Here is a 19739-nt window from a genome sequence, read left to right as displayed (position 1 = left end):
GCTTTTCATCTGATTCATTGAGCTTTCAGTACTATGATTCCTAGTCTGGTGTTCTGTTGCTTCTTTCAAAATCTCTATGTTTCTGATGAATTTCTCACCCAAGTAGTTGATCTCCAACTCCAGGTTATGAATTGCCTCTTTTCTTCAGTTTCCTGTTTATTTGAATCTGAAGTGAGTTTACTGATCAATTTTTATTTATTTTTTAGGTTTATTTATTTATTATATGCACATCAGTGCTCTATCCAGCATGCCAGAAGACGTCATCAGTTTCATTACAGATGGCTGTGAGCCATCATGTAGTTACTGGGAGTTGAACTCAGGACCTTTAAGAGAGTAGCTGGTAAGAGTTTTTCTTAACTGCTGAGCCATCTCTCCAGCCCTATCAATCATTTTTAAAAGTAGATTTGAATTCTTTGTTTGTCGTTTCACCCCTGGATGTTTAATTGAACCACTCCAGAGTTGTGAGCTTTTAGCAGAATCATGTTTCTTTCCTTTTGCTATTTCTCATTTCTCAAACTTGTGATTTGTGTATTGTTGGGGATCAACTCTGGCTGCTATCTGGGCATCATTCTAGTGAATGGTCTTCTCTTGGGGACTAAATCACTTAATCCCTAGTATCTCTCAGAGAAGTGAAGACAAACTGCAATAACATCAAACAAACCAGCTACAAAAACCAGAGCTACTTAAGGCCAATAGCTAACTACCAATAACCATAGAAAACCATACAGAAGGAATGAGAGAAAAGCATCTGATGACAGACAGATGCAAGTAAATGAATCCGATAAAGGCAGGAGGAAGAACAACATTTAAGTGTCTTACAATAAAATCAAAGTTTAAAAAAATACTAAAATGTAATAAGAGAGGGGGAGATAAGGCGGGGAATGAGGGAGAAAGGAGGAAAGGTAGAGGGAAAAGGGTGGGGAGAGGGAGAGGAGGGAAGGAGACTGGTTTTAACATAACAACAAATTAGAGACATTTCTTCCTGGGCCTCTGGTCATGGAATTTTCCAGCATAAGGAACGGAAGAGGTTATTTGGCTCCAGTCTTCTTCACTGTTCTTCATAAGACTGCATGTGGGCTGAGCGCTGAGCCACTGTGGGCTGAGAAGCATCTGAATGCTGTGCCAGTGTGGGCTGAGATCTGTGCCCATGTGGACTGAGGCCAAACTTCATGTCTTCCCACACCTGGACCACTGCTGGCCCCAGAGAGCTTCGAAGGCTGGGCTCTTGCCTCAGAGACACCCAGTTTGTTTACCCAGAGTGAACAAATGCCCAAGCCTGTGGCTGTGCTTTTATTTCCACACAACATGTGGACAAGCATTGGAGAAGGGGGCTGTTTCTCACCTGGCTCTGTGTATCCTTTCTGTTTCTACATGCTTCTCCACTGTTGTATCACCTAGGTTTTTTTTCTAACACAAGCATTTGACAGTGTGTACATGTGTGAGCATAATATATTGTCCTCTCTCCTCATCTCCCACTCTTCAACACTTCTTCCCAAAAGGTCTCCTTCCTATTTTAATGTCCTACTGTTTGTGGATGTCCTGTGCAGGTAGTGCAGCTGTGTGTTCATAATGTTATTGGTGTGTCACGTACAGAAGACAGCATTTCTAAGACCTTCCCCATCCTCCTTTTTTTACATTTTTTCCACTCCCTTTCTGTGACATTTCCTGGGACTTGCAGTGAATGATACTGATGTTGCTGCTGAGGGATAAGTCATTTACTCTCAGCAATTTGACCACTCATGAGGCTCTGTATTAAGCACTAACCACTGTACACAGATGCTTCTCTGACCAAAGTTGAGAACAGCACTGATGTACCACATAAGCATAAATATTTAAATGCAGTTTGGTACCACATTCATTTAGCACAACCTAGGGAGTAAGTTCTACCCTAGGTTTGATAACTCTCCCAGTCATAGGTTTATACCTAGGTTTCCAGTATTACATTTTTATTCCTTCCCATGGTGTGGGCCTGGCATGCAATTAGAGGGCAGTTCCTTTCCAAACAGCCATGCCACTACTGTGCCAGTGGGAGCTTCTTGCCTGCAGATTGGTTTCTTTAAGATTCATTTTATACAATTTTAATTATATGCAAGTATTAAGGTCAATTCTAGGTTAAGGAACTAGATGCAAAAAGTGAAGAAACAAGCAAGACAATAAACACAAATAGTCAAAGAGCATTCAAGGCAATCAACAAAGTCCCATGATCACTTCCATGATCACTGTTTCTAAGGGCTTATCAGGATGACCAAAATATCTGAGCCTACTTCCCTGTCCTAGCCCAAAGTCATTTTCATGCCTGAAGCTTACTTCTTTGTTCTAGCCTAAGGTTTATATTTCTGCCTGAAATTCAAGTTCAATTCCCAGCATCCATATGGCAGCTCACAACTGTCTGTAACTCCAGTTCCAGGGGACTTTACACTCTCACAGAGACATACATGCAGGAAAACACCAATTCTCATAAAATGAAAATAAATAAATCAGTTAAAAATAAATATATAAAACCTAGTAAGGTCTAGAGCCACTTTATGATAAAGAACAAGAAAAGCAATATTAGTATGGACATGATAAGAGACTCAGGCTTGCTTGGTCCTTTTGGCTGAGGAGACACCTAGCTGGTCTGCTCCTGTGAAGACATGGTATCCTGAGCCATTCTAGAGGAGACACTCCACTCAGAGCAGCAGGATTCAGGATCCCAGAGGCAGCCTGAGTCCCAGGAGTTCTTCCACCCAGGAGCTCAGGATCACAGGATCACAGAGACATCTGGACTCTGAGGAGTTCTGACACAAGCAAGATAACTGGAAAGACAGGCTCCAGTCAGAGACAGTGAGTGCAGGTAGCACTACAGTTAACCAGATGGCAAAAGGCAAGCACAAGAACATAAGCAACAGAAACCAAAATTACTTGGCATCATCAGAACCCAGTTCTCCCACCATAGCAAGCCTGGACACCCCATCACACCAGAAAAGCAGGATTTAGAATTAAAATTACTTCTCATGATGATGATAGAGGACTTTAAGAAGGACATAAATAACTGCCTTAAAGAAGTACAGGAAAACAGGTAGAAGCCCTTAAAGAGGAAACACAAAATTCCTTTTAAAATTTCAAGAAAAAAAAACCAACCAAACAGGTGAAGGAATTAAACAGAGCCATCCAAGATCTAAAAATGGAAGAGGAAACAATAAAGAAATTGCAAAGGAAGACTACCTTGGAGATAGAAAACCTAGAAAGGAGATCAGAAGTCATAAACACAAGCATCACCAACAAAATACAAGAGATAGAAGAGGAATTTCAGGTGCAGAAACCATAGAAAACACTGAGATAACAGTTAAAGAAAATGCAAAAGGCTCCTAACCCAAAACATCCAGGAAATCCAGTACACAATGAGAAGACCAAACCTAAGGATAATAGGTATAGATGAGAGTAAAGATTACCAACTTAAAGGGCCAGAAAATATCTTCAACAAAATTATAGAAGAAAACTTCCCTAACCAAAAGAAAGAGATGTCCTTGAACATACAAGAAGCCTACAGAACTCCAAATAGACTAGACCAGAAAAGAAATACCTCCCATCACATAATAATCAAAACATCAAATGCACAAAACAAAGAAAAAAATTCTAAAAGCAATAAGGGAAAAAGGTAAAGTAACATATAAAGGCAGACCTATAAGAATTACACCAGACTTCTCACCAGAGACTATAAAAGCCAGAAGATCCTGGACTGATACCCAAAAAGATCACAAATGCCAGCCCAGACTACTATACCCAGCAAAACTCTCAATCACTATAGATGGAGAAACCAAGATATTCCATGACAAAAGCAAATTTACACAATATCTTCCCACAGATCCAGCACTTCAAAGGATAATTGGTGGAAAAAAGGAGGGAAAATATAACCTAGAAAAATACAGAAGGTAATCTTCCAACAACCCCAAAAGAAGATAGCCACACAAACATAATTCCACCTCTAATAACAAAAATAACAGGAAGCAACAATCTTTTTTCCTACTATCTCTTAACATCACTAGACTCAATTCTCCAATAAAAAGATGTAGACTATCAGACTGGATACATAAACAGGACCCAGAATTTTACTGCATACAGGAAATACATCTCAGTGACAAAGACAGACACTACCTCAGAGTAAAAGAATAGAAAACAATTTTTCAAGCAAATGGTTGCATTCTAATATCAAATAAAATTGACTTTCAACCAAAAATAATCAAAAAAGATAAGATAGGACATTTCATACTCATCGACAGAAAAAATCTACCAAGATGAACTCTCAAATCTGAACATCTATGCTCCAAATGGCAAGGGCACCCACATACATAAAAGAAACTTTATTAAAGCTCAAAGCACACATTGCACCTCACACAATAATACTGGGGGATTTCAACACCCCACTCTCAGCAATGGACAGATCATGGAAACAGAAATTAAACAGAAACACAATGAAATTAACAGAAGTTATGAAGCAAATTGTTTTTAACAGATATCTATAGAACATTTCATCCTAAAACAAAAGAATATACCTTCTTCTCAGCAGAACTTCTGGATGAATCACCATCCCTGACCTCAAGCCGGACTACAGAGCAATAGTGATAAAAACTGCATGGTATTGGTATAGAGACAGGCAGAAAGATCAATGGAATAGAATTGAAGACCCAGAAATGAACCCACACACAACTATGGTCACTTGATCTTTGACAACGGAGCTAAAACCATCCAGTGGAAAAAGGACAGCATTTTCAACAAATGGTACTGGTTCAACTGGAGGACAACATGTAGAAGAATGCAAATCGATCCATTCTTATCCCCTTGTACAAAACTCAAGTCCAAGTGGATAAAGGACCTTCACATAAAGCCAGATACACTGAAACTATTAGAAGAGAAGTTGGGGAAGACCCTCGAATACCTAGGCACAGGAGAAAAGTTCCTGAACAGAACACCAATGGCTTATGCTCTAAGACCAAGAATTGACAAATGAGACCTCATAAATTGCAGTTTCTATAAGGCAAAGGACACTGTCAATAGGACAAACAGCAACCAACAGACAGGGGAACGACCTTTACCAATCCAATAGAGGGCTAATATCAAATATATACAAAGAACTCAAGAAACTAGATTCCAGACAACCAAATAACCCTATTAAAAAATGGTGTATAGAGCTAAACAAAGAATTCTCAAGTGAGAAAACTCGAATGGCTGAGAAGCAGCTAAAGAAATGTTCAGCATCCTTAGCCATCAGAGAAATGCAAATCAAAACACCCCTGAGATTCCACCTCACACCAATCAGAATGGCTAAGATCAAAAACTCAGGTGACAATAGATGCTGGCAAGGATGTGGAGAAAGAGGAACACTCCTCCATTGTTGGTGGGATTGCGAGATGGTGCAACCAGTCTGGAAATCAGTCTGGTGGTTCCTCAGAAAATGGGACATATCATTATTTGAGTACCCAGCTATACCACTCCTGGGCATATACCCAGAAGATGCTCCAACATACAACAAGGACATATGCTCCATTATGTTCATAGCAGCCTTATTTATAATAGCCAGAAGCTGGAAAGAACCCAGATGTCCTTCAACAGAGGAATGGATACAGAAAATGTGGTACATTTCTACAATGGAGTATTACTCAGCTATTAAAAATAATGAATTCGAGAAATTCTTAGGTAAATGGATGGAACTAGGAATTATCATCCTGAGTGAGGTAACCCAATCACAAAAGAACGCACATGGTATTTACTCACTGATAAGCGGATGTTAGCCCAAAAGCTTGGAATATCGAAGACTCAACTCACAGACCACATGAAGCTCATGAAGAAGGAAGACCAAGTGTGGGTGCTTCAGTCCTTCTTAGAAGGAGTAACAAAATACTCAGGGGAGCAAATATGGAGACAAAGTGTGGGACAGAAACTGAAGGAGGGGCCATCCGGAGACCATTCCACCTGGTTTCCAGCCCATGTGCAGTCACCAAAGGTAGACACTGATGTGGATGTTAGGAAGTGCATGCTGACAGGAGCCTGATATAGCTGTCTCCTTAGAGGTCTGCCAGAGTCTGACATATTCAGAGGCAGATGCTCACAGCTAACCATTGAACTGATCAAGGGGTTCCCAATGGAAGAGTTAGAAAAAAGACTGAAGGAGCTGAAAGGGTTTGGAGCCCCATGGGGAGAGCAACAATACCAACCAACCAGAGTTCCCAGGGTCTAAACCACCAGCCTGGGAGCACATAGGGAGGGACCCATGGCTCCAGCTGTATTTGTAGGGGAGGATGGCCTTGTTGGGCATAGGTGGGAGAGGAGATCTTTAGTCCAGTGAAGGCTGGATGCCCCAGTGTGGGGGAATTCAAGGGTGGGGAAGTGGGAGTGTGGGGGTAGGTGGGGGCACATCCTCATAGAAGCAGGAGAAGGGGAATGGGATGGGGGTTCCTGGGGGGGGGAGAAATGGGGTAAAGGGATGACATCTGAAATGTAAATAAAATATCCACTTAAAAAAATTTTTTAAAAGAGACTCAGAAGTTCATAATTCAGTTTAAACTTTTCCTGATTTCACTCTATTCCAGGTTTCAAAAAAAAAGGTCAATCAATATCAAATTGAAGGTTGTGTTTGCAACCTCTATGTTTTTTTGTACAAACATTTTCTTAATGCTGTCAGCTTTTTTTGCCCACTACCAACTGTCACAGTCACTGTGTTTCCAGGCCATTCTGTTAATGAAATGGATGACAGGTATGCAAGCACCTTCTGGGCTAGAGGCTCCCTGAGTAAAGAATTTCTGAGGGTTTCTTGGTTTCTAGACAACCATCAGAAGACCAGTCTTCAGCGGCATCTATGCTTTGACTGCAGTAAGAGCTAGAAATTGATGTTGGTGAACTCAGTGTCATCACACTGCTGCCATTTGCTGCTGAGGTCACCTCAGGGGACTCACAGCTCACGGAACCCAAGAGGTAGAATTCAACTTCAGGATGATTTCTGACAGGAAAAAAAAAAAAAAAAAAAGCAAGTCCGGTAAGTCTTTGGGTTTTGAGGCTCAAGACAGGGTTTCTCATGTATGCCTGGTTGTGTGCTGGGATTAAATGTGTGCACCACAAAAAAAAGAAAAAAAGAAAGAAAGAAAGAAAGAAAGAAAGAAAGAAAGAAAGAAAGAAAGAAAGAAAGGAGGGAGGGAGGGAGGGAGGGAGGGAGGGAGGGAGGGAGGGAGGGAGGGAAGAAAGGAGGGAGGGAGGGAGGGAGGGAGGGAGGGAGGGAGGGAGGAGGAAAAGAAAGAAAGAAAGAAAGAAAGAAAGAAAGAAAGAAAGAAAGAAAGAAAGAAAGAAAGAAAAGGAAGAAAGTCTTCATGACCTGAAGGGCTGTGGGGTCAGCACAGTGTCCATGGAAAAGGGCACCACCACCCACCCACCTTTATATGCTTCTCCAGAGCAAACAGGGCCTTGATCAGTGAAGCGTATCAGAACAAGTGACCCCATACCCTCTACATGGAGCCCACCCAACTCAGTGGGTGTTGCTCAAGCTACAGTGTGTTGCTGTTTTGTCTGGTTCTGGAAAATTCCCAAGGAGGAAAATAGGCATGAGTGTAGAGCACAGGTGGGCAAAGATGGATGACTGGGTGCAGGTTTTGTGCTAGAAGAATCTGAAGTCCAATCATTCTAATCCTGACTATGTTCCTTCCCTAGTGGCTTCAGATCACAAGTGTAGTGGGAGTGTAAGGGTACAATACCCCATGTGTCGGTGACGAACTGGTGCTCTGTGATCAGGTAGACTCTGAACTGCAGAGTCATCCTTTGTGAGCTGTACACGCTGGGGAAATAACCTAACCTAAGCCTGCACCCCATCATTTGTTTTCAGATTCTGGACTTTGCTGTGTGCAGCCTATTTCAAATGTTACATCATCTTACTTAAACTTGGAGGGTTTTTGCTTTGTTTTGTTTTGTTTTATGTTGGGTATGTTTTAATTTGGGTTTTTTTTTTTTGAGAATATCACACAGTATATTTTTTGAATATTTGTTTATTTTATTTATATGAGTATGTGGTAGTTGTCTCTAAACACACCAGAAGAGATATCAGATCCCACTACAGATCCTAGGAGCCATAATGTATTTTATGAGAATTGAACTCAGGACCTCTGGAAGAGCAGTTGGTGCTCTTAACCACTGAGCCATCTCTCTAGCCCTTCACACAGTATATTTTAACCACTTTCTTTACCCTCCCATAACTCCTCCCAGATCCTCCCCACTACCCACCAAACTTCATGTTCTCTGATTTGGGTTGGCCAACTACCCTGAGCATAAGGCCTGTCCTAGAGTGTGGTTAATATACCCAGTATCACTCCAGAGATGGAATCTTGTTTTCCCTATCCCAGCAGCTGTCAATCACAAATAAGTAGCTTCTTGTCTAGATGTGAAGTCTGTGCCCACTTCCCTTTTGCTAGTTGTCTAGCTTAGATTGTGCAGGTCTTGTGCACACTACCAGTCTCTATGAGTTCAGGTGTGCACCAGCCTTGTGTCTGGTGCAGTCCCCTTGTAGTTGGCTACTCCTCCTCGCTCTGACACTCTTGCCAGCTCCTCTTCCACATAGATCCCTGAGCACTGAGTGGAAGAGTGTAATAAAAATATCCCATTAAGGGCTGAGAACTCCACAGTCTCTCACTCTCTGCACATTGGCCAGTTGTGGATCTCTGTGTTAATGACCACATAATGCAAGAGGAAGATTCTCTGGTGAGGGTTGAAGGATGCTCTGATCTATGAGCTTAGGACATGTCATTAGGAGTCAGATTGCTACAGTCACTTAGCAGAGTGGTTGGTCAAGGTTATACAGGAATATGAATGTGATGATGATGGTGATAATCAGACATTCTGCTAAACACTTCTATGCCATGAGCAATGCACTCAAATGCTCAATGAGGCTGATATTATCGATATAACCCAATTTTAAGGATAAAGAGACGAAGGTTTCAAAAATTGTTAACCTACCCAAGGTGGCCTACATGGTAGGTATCTGTCTAACTACATAGTCTACATTTTTCTTGTGTATGTGAGAGAGGGGAGGGCACTGAGAATTGAAGGTAGGCTTTGTGTATGCCAGACAAACACTTTGCTACGTCCCAGCCCCTTTTTACTTATCACCAAATTACACAGGCTGGCTTTGACCTCACTCTGTAGTCCAAGCAGGACTTTAGCTTGTGATGTTTCTGCCTCAGTCTCTAGAGTAGCTGGGTTACAAGCCTGTGACACCAGGCCTGTCTTTGTCTCTAAGACTGAAAACCAGAACACCATGTAAACTATAAGTATCCCAGTGGCAATAAGCAGGACACAGTTTGGGGAGTTGACATGAATATTCCTTTTGATGCCCACAGTTTTGATGACTAAAGGTTGTTGTGATTATGACTTTGGTCAGTGATAAGATTTCTGACAGGCACAGGATTCAAAGCTACCTTAGCAAAGGTCTGTCAGTCCTCATGTTCTGCTGAACAATTTATAAATACAGCAGTTTGAATGAGGAGGGTCAGTGCGCACATCTGTGGATTGCCTTCAGTCCCTACCAGAGCTCTGTAAACATGAAGAACACTCAAAGTACTCCTGAGCTGAAATCATACTGGGTCCCCACTGCAAAGGCAATACATGTGCTTTGGTCCTTGAGAAGTCATGGAGACCTGTCAGGATTCTCTCCCCTCAATTCCTGCAATAGAAGTGTACATGGGTTCTCTAAGTCTCCTACCAATGTCCACTCCATTCTACAAGCTGGTTGGGCGTGGGGAAGTAGGGCTTTGCAGGCTCAAGGTTATAACTCACTGCACTGGCTCTTGATCCTGGCAAATGGAGCATGCAATCGTGCTTTCTTTATTGATTCACTTCACTGACCAAGAACATAGCCCATTACTTTCCAATATAAATGCTTTCTTGTCCCCTCAAAGAAACCCCGATTCTGTGTGTTGAAGAATCTCCCCTCAAACATGGCTCTGAGCAGAGAGATGTTCTATTTTGGTTTTGCTTTGTTCTTCATTGTAGTTGAACTGCCATCAGGTAAATCAAAGTTGATGGGATTTTGATGGGGTCGGGGGGTGGGGCAGATCATGAAATCCAATGATTCTTCCATGGACCACCCTTATTCTGAGAGTAAGTCTTCTCTGCTCAGATAGTTCTTCAATCTAAACTAGTGTTTCCTAAGAGCCAGCTGAACGGAGCTTTAATTTTTATTTTATTGTTTTGTACATTGGTCTTTCTGGCTTCCAGGAGCACTGGTCTTGGGAAATCCAATAAAGGCATCAGCCATGACCTCGGAAGTCCCTCGATAGCCATGCAACATGTAGGAGACGTTTTATAAAGTGTCATTCCTTGTTTTAATATTCTTTCCTAAAATGTATTTTTGTTTTAAATTTAGGGTCCTGGGCAGGACTTGAGTATTCCCAGTTATTTCCAGGAGGTAACTTATATCCTTTACCTGTCCTTTCTCCTTCTCTCTTGGGGAATCAGGCCTAGTTAGCTATCTTTGACTGACGAAGCCAAGGAAGAGGGTAGTTGAGAAAGGACTCAGTTCTGATCCATTGGCTCCATCCTCTGTTTCTCTTGTGGCCACGGTCCTATCTGTATTTCCCAGTGACTTTCCTGTTCATTTCTGATGCTTAGGTTCAACCTCACCCTCACCAATTTTCATTACCCAGAGATTCTGGCTTCTGCCCTTAGGATCGAACTTGAATGGAGTCTGCTGGATGAGGAGGATCGGGTAGAATGGTGCAGGTGGTCGCTGAGGCAGCACCCTTAGAGTAGCACTGTTTATATTGGTTAGCCACAAGCTTGGGGAGTGCACCAGAGCGTCTCCTGCATGGGAAGAAAGCACAATGCAAACACAATTACAAGAAATATTCTTGCAGGGCTGGAAAAGTGGCTCACAGGTTAGGAGTGCTTGCTGTGTCACTGTGAGGACCCAAGTCTGGACCCCAGCACACAAACAGTTATACTTGAGCCTGTAGCCCCAGCACTACAGGGTAGAGCTAGGAGGCTCAAGGGCAGAGATAGGTGGTTCATTGAGAACCAGAACAGCTAGGAAAATGAGCTAAGGTTCAAAGAGAGACCCTGCTTCAAAGCCTAGAGTGACAGGATACCCAAAGCCTTTGTCTTGATGATTTGTGTGCACATACATGGGGCATGAACCTACACACACGTATGTGTTTAGAATATAATACACCTTTCTCTCTCTCTCTCTCTCTCTCGCTCTCTCTCTCTCTCTCTCTCTCTCTCTCTCTCTCTGTCTCACACACACACACACACACACACACAAACATGATTATGATGATTGTGATGGTGATGATGATAAATAACTGAATAGAGTGAGAACCGTGGAACTCATGGAGTACTAATTTCTCCAACCCTTAACAAATACACATGGATTATGCCGCTTAATTATTAAAGCCCCCTTGCAAGTAAACATTATACAGCACAAATATTATCACGTAGTTATTTTATTTCGCCACTCAGCAAATTAAAATTGTGCACAGGTATTTCTGGTATTTCTGATATAACCCTCAGGTGAATGAGGCTGGGTAAATGAAGGGGCTAATACTAGGCCCGAACAAGTATTAAGATTAAATTATTCATTCCAGCTTCGAGGGCTTGAAACCAAAGGCTAACTAGTAAATTTTCCTTGTTTATTGAGACAGAATCTACCACAAATTCAGCTAGGCTGACCACTGAGCCTCAGAGATTCATCTGTCCCTACTTCCCCAGCTGAGGACTGTTAGTTTACACAAGTGCCTGGCTTTTTATCTGGGCACAGAGGATCAGACTCAGGGTCTCATGCTTATCCAAGAAACACTTTGCCAACTGAGCTATCCCCAACGCCTCTGGCCAAATTCTAGAAAACACTCAAGACCATACACACAAATCCTGCCTGTCAGGGGGCCTTAGATATTCTTCCCATTCCCACAAAGTCCCAGTAAACATCTCATCAGCTCTTTCCTGGCACAGGGGAGTTTGCTGTGTGCGAAACATGCAGGCTCGGCCGGGGGAAATGCAGGAGGACATGCATGGACAGCGAGAAGATTGCGGGCAAGTGCAAGCTGAACTTCTTCTGCTGTCGGGAGAGGATCTGAACCCAAGGACCACTGGCCTCTGGACCTTAGAAGCTGGGCTGAATGGATGAAGAGAACACCTGTGGCTTCACCAGGCCACAGTCAGCACTGTTCAGACCCATCGCTCCTCAGTCTGTTTCTGTGCTTCATTCAAATTTTAAGATGGCCAAAATCACAACAGCAATGAATGCCTTCTACACAAGTAGACAAAACTGTACATCTCCAGAACACTTATAACTTATAAGTGTTCTTTCCAGGATTTTCTCATAGGGCTCGGGGTAACCTGAGAGTGTGACTATTGTTCCTATTTGTATTAGATCTAGCTATTTGATTTGTGTTGCTGCCTTTGGTACAGCAAAGCTGGGAGACAAGGGGCAGTGTATGCATCACTACCTCTTTCTGTGTCTCTCTCTAACATATAAATTATTATGGGATTAATAGACAAGTGAAAGTGTCATCCTCCTCTGTGTTGACAGCTTTGTAGTTCTACAAAATACAAGAAAAATTCACTCACTTGATTCTTGATGAGGTAATGTATCCACAGATTATAACAACTGTGATGTACTTTTACAACAACCCTCATCTACTCTGTTAATGCCTGTGCTCCTGAGACTGCATTGTCCTCTCCTGCAAAAGGAAATGATTAGAGAGTAATTAAAATGTCTATTTTCATATCTGCAGATGAAAATCTGTAACTTTTACCTTGTGAAATAAAATTTGTAGCTTCAAAAAGTAAACATCAAAACCAACAGCCATGAGGCTCACACTTGATCAGTTTTGGGGGGACACATGAACCTGAGCAGTATTCTGGGTAGTGTTATCTAAAACCTAGGATTCTCTCTTACTCTTTCCCTCTAACTATGAAGCATCAACACTGGTCTATCCTATCCTGATCCACCAGGGTTCCTGACTTCAGGCTGAGTTTAATCAGTACAATCTGCTAGGAAAATGGCAGATAGCAACAGAAACAGAGATGATGCCCCACCAGAGAATTTGTTTCCCATATTAAAGCTACTGCTTTTCTCTCAGCTCTCACCTGGCTCTCTCTCCCATGGCAGGTGTAGCTCCTGACAGGCAGAGCCTGGGATACTGGATACAGGGCAACAAGATGTGTGTTTTCTATGGGTCACAAAAATATCACATGGGTTCATTGAGTCAAAGCATCCTGAGGGGAAAACAGCTAAGAATGAGGCTTGCTGGGAAAGAACTTAGCATAAAGGGGTTTAGCATAAAGTTCTAGGAGTGAGATGAATTCATAAAAAGACAATTACAAAGACTTTCAACCACTTGAGAAACTGCTCACTGCTTTGGCGAGCACAGCAGCCTCCTGAGAACATGCAAATGCTTCCCTACAGGATGCGCCCACCTTAAGATACAGCTGCTAGACATGCTGCTGTAGAAGGACACACTGGAGTTCGCAGCTTAGCACAGCACGGGCTATCTCAAACTACCTCAGTCAGAAGTCTGGGTCTGGTGTAGATGATTCCTCTGCTCAGTGTTTCACAAGACTGACCATAAAGCATCTACTCCAGCTGCAATGCCATCAGAGGCAAAAGGTCTTCCAAAGGCCAGGGTCAGGGGCCAACATCAACAGTTCTAGCAAAGACAGACCACTTATCATCCCTGGCTCACTGCTGTCTTTGTCCACGGCAATCGCATCCTTCAAGACCAGCAAGAGGACCCCTTACTTAAGAATTCCCCTACTTTTACAACAAAAATGAGCTGAAGAATTGAGGCTGTGGCTCCAACTTACTATTGAAAGTAAGTTGGTGTTACCATCAAAGAATCGTGTAGCAACTGCAACAGTAATAACAATCTCAAAGGCAACTGCTTATAACATATGTATACATATGTACATGGCAAATGCCAAGACTGATATAAGTTCTACTTTACTGATAATTACATTAAGGGGAAATCAATTAAACATCCCAAATAGGGATTAACAGAAAGTGGTTCTAAAAGATTAAAGTTTAAGTTGTATAGTTAAAAAACTTTATCTTCAAAGAAACATTGGAAAGAAGTGGTAGACAAACAGCTTATAAAACAAACTTTGGCAAAAACAAAAAGCCCATTATGAGAGACAAGGTTGTTTCATGATGTAAGTATCAATCCAAGAGAGAAGATACATTATTTAAAAAAATTGCACCTAAGAGCAGAACCCTAAAATACTTGAAGGAAATACTGACACAAACTCTAGTGGCCAGTCTTTTCTCAGATTCTACAAAAACTCAGCTGTGAATATATGAAAACATAAAAAATCCAAATGACATGCATTTCATATACAATGTCACCCAGAAAACATTTCTGTTCCAAGAAGAATCGTGAGGATAACAAGGAATGGTGGCCCAAGCTTGGACCAAAATCCAGCTGGGCAAACACTAAAGCCTTCTGCTCCATGCCTGGCATCTGGGGCCTGGGGTGATATGATGTGAACTCCAGGGGATCTGGCTAGCCCTGTCTCTATACTATAGCCCTGTCTCTTACAGCAAGAATGGCTTCTTATAGACTGGACCACTTGGTAAGTGTGGCTTTCCGAGGCAGTGATCCAACATTCTTAGTATCTCTAACACCCTAGGATCTTAGCCAAAGCATAGACCTCTCTCTCTCTCTCTCTCTCTCTCTCTCTCTCTCTCTCTCTCTCTCTCTCTTTTTCTCTCTCTCTCTTTCTTCTTCTTCTTCTTCTTCTTCTTCTTCTTCTTCTTCTTCTTCTTCTTCTTCTTCTTCCTCTCTCTCTCTCTCTCTCTCTCTCTCTCTCTCTCTCTCTCTCTCTCACACACACACACACACACACACACACCAGCTTTGTACAAAGCCTGTTCCAGGACTCTGCAGGGAATCTGACCTTGTTATCCAGTCCTGTATACAGGTGACATTTTCTGAAGCCTTCCTGAAAGCCTCCACACCCCCACAAGTCTTGCATTCTGCAATCCAACAAAACTAGGATGGCATAGACATCCGAATTCTCCTGCCAACCTGAGATGTCATGAGGCCCTCTTGCAGTGTAGCTATAACAAGCTCTGAGAGCTTGCACGACTGAACCTGGATTTCCCTAGGCAACCCTTTCACAGAAACACTTTCATGTGTGTTGTGCTTTTGTACCCTGGGCTCTTCAGAGGGAAGGGACCTCATCCCGGGACACCTCTCCTGCTTTTCCAACCCAAAGTACTTGGTGTCACTAATGGCACCAGCCTTGCTGAGGAAATGGAAAGGGAGTGATAGCTGAGGTTGAGGAGACCATGGATCCTGGAGAAGGGACACAAAGGAAGGTCAGAGCCTCCGGGTTTCTGGGCTTAAGCTGGGGATGGGGGGGTGGGAGTGATGTGAGCTCTAAGCACCACCTTTTCTGGCTCTGGCTCTTATAGTGTTGAACAGGGTCATCACCTGAGGGTAGGTACAGGTGAATGTATTTGCCTGTTTTTTCTTTTGCTAATACACAACAACTGAGTCTAGATACTTTATTTTTTAAAGTTTATCCCACTGACAGGCTTATGTCCATGATCAGGTGATACCTGTGATCAGCTTCAGAGAGGGTCTCCCAGTCCATGTCAATCCTTAGTGATGGCATACTGGAGGAGCATGGATGAGAGCCAATGGCAGCATGGAAAACAAGAAGCTGGGGATGGGAGGGGACAGGGAAGGGCATCGTTATTATAACCTCTCTGGAATAGTGAGTCCCTCATGAGAACCATGCTATTCCTTCTAAAGACAGTGCCCCAGTGACCTGATTAACTTACACGAATCTATACATATTTTTGGGTTTTACTTTTGTTTTGGTGAGACAGAGGCAGTCTGAGACTGGATTGGGCTGGTACTCACTATGTAGCCCAAGCTGGCCTGAAACCCTCTGTCTCCACTTCCTGAGTTCTGTCACCACAGCTGGATTCTAAGCCCTACATTTTAAAGGGTCCATCAAATCTCACACTGCAGGCCAAGATTCTAACGCATTAAGAATCACTGGTAACTCACTGACTTTCATTCTTTACCTAGATATTTTCTTTTCTCCAAGCATGCCGGACTTCACTGCATCTTACACCTCCTTTTGGCAGCTCTGCATTTTCCAGAAATTAATTTACTATTAGTGTGTGAGCTGATCTGTTAAGCACTCACTTTACTGAGGAGGTAGATTTTTCCCTCTGGAATATTCTTCCAGATAACTCTCCTGCACAAAATCCTACACTGTCTCCTTTGATTTTAGGACAAAATTAAGGCCTACTGATAGCAAATACATGCAGTAAAAATACACATAGCTTTTGTACTACAAATGATTATGGAAAGAATATTAGGAATTATACCATCCTTGAAAGCCTTATATACACATAAACTTGAGAGATTTAATGACAGTTTACAGCTGATTGTTTGTTTAGTCATGAATTACCCAGAGCAAGCGGCTTATCACTAGAAACCTGAGCAACTCTGATGTAAGAACCTGCTGGGAGAAAAGAAATCAAAATTGACCTGGTTTCTTCTATGATGTTTACTATCTATTGGGATAGCCAGTTTATCCCACAAAACGCACTAGACCGGTTATCACTTAATTAACTAAGAACTGGCAGACAAAGCTTGTAAACAAGCATGCTATACATAAAACTTTAGGAAGAAAGGGGTGAATGGTTGTGGATTTTGTGGAATTGGGGATCCTTGAGATGGAACATGAAGGGAATGAGGGACACCTAAGAGGAAAGGAAATAGAATATTCCAGACAAAAAGGTGGGGTGCTTTCTCTGCCTTGCCTCCAATAAAAGACTTAGACAGAAGGTTGACCAGCTGGCCCACATGTCACTCAGTGGAGCATGGAAAATAGTTCTCCCTCAAGGCTGTTTCTGAGCACTAGAATGGGTCTTCCTCTCCTCTCCTCTCCTTAATAAAGGAACCGGCTCCCAGCTCTACCTCCTCCATGTCTGCTCCACTGCTGCCTGGAGACATGAGAATCTTTTCTTTAATTGTTGCTGGGCTTGTTCTTCTCATTCAGCTTTACCCAGGTAAGAGGAAAGTCGCTGGAGGGGCAGTGTTGGCAGCTTGCCCGGGATCTGTGCTTGGAAAGCAAGCTAACTTCAGGGAAACCTCACCCTTCAGCTCTGTGATCTGTAAGTCTGGGGCCAAACGGGCCCTGGAAATGTTGTTCCGAGCTGAGGGACCGAAGACTCAGATGGCACTGACTCAGATCAGCGAGGACCAGAGCACCTGCCACTTCTCAGGTCACTCTACACAGGGATTTGGACTTTTTTATTCCTTTCTATCCTTTCCCCAATTTTTAAATCTCAACATATCTTAGCACATGACAAAGTGACTGCTTTAAAGTGTCAAAAAAAATCAACATTTTCCATATTTTGGTAGTTGGTTCAAATAGCTTACTGTGAGATTATTTCAAACTTTGTTTGGAGTGTTGTATATAGTGGAGAATAATCTCATTGAAGCTGCTACCATCCTGATTTGTTTGTATGTCAGATTCAGGGGTGCTTTAAACAGATCTGTTTGTGTAGCATAAACTACACCCTACAATAATCTGGTTAACCCCCCTCAAATACCCTTGCTACATACTCCCTGTATTCAGCTTCATAACCGTCCTTCATAACTCCCAAGCATCTAACCGTATGAGGATCAGCACCAGACACTCTAGGGAAACTCAGACCGTGTGTCCTTACCATTTGTGAAACATTGTCCCCAGCTGTATTCACTCAGATATACAAAATAAGCAGAGATCTTTTAATTAAAGCAGAGCCTTTGTCCTTAATTTTTCTGGAAATGTACTGCCGTACTATATCTGTTAATAAATAATAGATTCCCAGAAAGAGTAAAATCATTCAAAATATAGATAAGTATAGGTTAGTAAGTGAGCGAGAAAACAGTGTATACACAGAGCTTTAATACAAACCAGATTCCTAAAAGCCAGAATGCCAAGTACAGAGAAGCAGGAGCAGGACAGACCACACTCTAACTCAGATGCAGAAAGGCCTCCTGAGAAACTGGTTTACATGAACCACGCTAAAAGGCAGCACAAGACATAAGGACCGTGCAGGGAACAGCCCATGGTGAACTCTCCCAGGAGCAGTCCGTGCTGAGCGCTCCCTGGCAAACCAGGTTCCTAGTTAGGTTCTTGAGCTCTATTCTTAGATTTCTTTTCTGCAAGTGCCAATAAGGAGAGCATTGTTGATTGATTTTGTATCTGGAACATAAGATCCTATGATATTGGGGATGGTTTACTGTTGACCTGCCTGCAGTGTCAATCACACTGTCTTTACAGTTTGATCTATATCAGACACTATTAGAAGTACAAAGAAAAAAATCTTGTTGGGGAGGTTTGTTTTTCGGAGTTGGGAAGTGGTTGCTGCCTTCCTAGGGAGAGACACTCTCTTTCCTATGAGTCAGCTGCTTGGAACAGATTACATTATGTGTCATTCTTCCAGACGATTTCTAAGGGCACTGACTGCAAATGACTTACCAGGAGTCTGATCTATTCTCTCTCTCTCTCTCTCTCTCTCTCTCTCTCTCTCTCTCTCTCTCTCTCTCTCCCCCTGTGTGTGTATGTGTGTGTATTTGTCTGTTTCTGTCTCTCTGTGTGTCTCTCTCTGTCTCTGCCTCTATTGTCTCTCTCTGTCTCTCTCTCTATCTCTGATTAAGTAATGACATATTCACTTTTTGACCTAGTAAAAGATTACTAGATAACTAACAGTTGCTCTCTCCCCTTAGCCAGGGGCACATTGTACAGAAGGTTCCTCTGTAAAAGGATGAACGGCCGATGTGAAAATGACTGCCTTACCTTCGAAGAAAAGATTGGGACCTGTCGGGCCAACTTAACACCACTCTGCTGCAGGAAAAAAAAGAAACACTGAATTCTCAGCACCAGCTATGAGCAGAATCTCAGAAGAAACTTCTCCGGACTGTCCCTCAGTGGCCTCTTCTCCAGTTTTGGACTTTGTGAAGTCGGGTCCATTTAGTATCTAGTAGAGCAGAAAACGGCCGCCTTTATGATTCTCTTGGTTTCTTTGAGGCAGCAATCCAGACTTTCTCTGAGTATTATGATTCTTTAAAAGCTTTTTCCCCCTTTAAAAAAAAAAAATCCAACGATACTTACTAAACGTATCACAGAGCATCTTTTCTTTGGACATGAGCAGTAGAAATGGGAGCCAGGGAAACAGCATCTCTCTGTAGCAGCGAGATTTGGGATTCGTGTCCAAATATAGTACTGAAAAGTGGGAAACCACAAGAAACAACATAGGGGCCAACGAATAGAAAATTACTGAGAGAAAAAGAAACTGTATCAAAGTGGATTCTGAATAACACAACAAACAGTAGACGATTCTTAGTGCTGAGAAGCCAAGAGCAGAAGCTAGACAATCTCGCCCCCTAGTGGCCATGTCACGCAATGTTTAGAAAGACGCCCCTTAACTAAACTTTTCTACTAAAATAACTAGTATTTCAAAAGAGAAATTAAAACTACACATAATTCTGGTACATCATAATTGCAAAGCTAAAATAAGTTTTAAAACAAACTTATTTCTTTCAGAAGATTGAAAGATTGATTTCTGAGGATGGAAAGATACCTCCGTCATAAAGTGATTGACTCCCCCATAAAGACAGGGACCTGAGTCCAAGCCTCAGAACAAACGTTTAAAAGCCAGGTATTCACCGGCCCAAGCTTGTGACCCCAGGTCTGGGAAAGCAGAGCCAAATGGA

General features: G+C 42.4%; 2 protein-coding genes and 1 long non-coding RNA gene across 4 annotated transcripts; 2 read left to right on the top strand and 1 right to left on the bottom strand.

Moving 5' to 3' along the window:
* Positions 1–8034: 8034 nt before the first annotated feature.
* LOC143434654 (uncharacterized) lies at positions 8035–19521 on the bottom strand. Of its 2 annotated transcripts, none has more exons than XR_013104297.1 (6): positions 19138–19521; positions 18823–18870; positions 15575–15678; positions 13102–13184; positions 12580–12692; positions 8035–10815 (listed from the first exon to the last, which is right to left on the bottom strand). It is a non-coding gene; the product is annotated as an uncharacterized LOC143434654 (long non-coding RNA). The 2 variants fall into 2 exon arrangements; XR_013104296.1 differs by having other exon boundaries at positions 18823–19003; positions 19138–19456.
* LOC117722019 (beta-defensin 12) lies at positions 9951–12538 on the top strand. The gene is made up of 3 exons (XM_034520953.2): positions 9951–10020; positions 10379–10420; positions 11962–12538. The coding sequence occupies exons 1-3, from the start codon at positions 9951–9953 to the stop codon at positions 12084–12086; spliced, it is 237 nt and encodes a 78-aa protein (XP_034376844.1). The 3' UTR covers positions 12087–12538.
* On the top strand, positions 16784–18895 carry LOC117721228 (beta-defensin 13). Its single transcript, XM_034519807.2, has 2 exons — positions 16784–17044; positions 18753–18895. Exons 1-2 carry the CDS (start codon positions 16960–16962, stop codon positions 18893–18895), a joined length of 228 nt encoding a protein of 75 aa, XP_034375698.1. The 5' UTR covers positions 16784–16959.
* Positions 19522–19739: the final 218 nt, after the last annotated feature.

The sequence above is a fragment of the Arvicanthis niloticus genome, chromosome 16, assembly GCF_011762505.2.
Source record: "Arvicanthis niloticus isolate mArvNil1 chromosome 16, mArvNil1.pat.X, whole genome shotgun sequence".
Taxonomy (NCBI): domain Eukaryota; kingdom Metazoa; phylum Chordata; class Mammalia; order Rodentia; family Muridae; genus Arvicanthis; species Arvicanthis niloticus.
Note: the sequence above shows the minus strand (reverse complement) of the source record. Positions and strands in the feature narration are given on the sequence as shown.

Coding starts and splice junctions, on each gene's coding strand:
- LOC117722019 (XM_034520953.2), top strand. CDS start 9,951: ATGGCTCTGAGCAGAGAGATGTTCTATTTTGGTTTTGCTTTGTTCTTC. Junction 10,021..10,378: donor TGTAGTTGAACTGCCATCAG/GTAAATCAAAGT, acceptor TTTTAAATTTAG/GGTCCTGGGCAGGACTTGAG. Junction 10,421..11,961: donor TTCCCAGTTATTTCCAGGAG/GTAACTTATATC, acceptor TTCCTGGCACAG/GGGAGTTTGCTGTGTGCGAA.
- LOC117721228 (XM_034519807.2), top strand. CDS start 16,960: ATGTCTGCTCCACTGCTGCCTGGAGACATGAGAATCTTTTCTTTAATT. Junction 17,045..18,752: donor TCTCATTCAGCTTTACCCAG/GTAAGAGGAAAG, acceptor CTCTCCCCTTAG/CCAGGGGCACATTGTACAGA.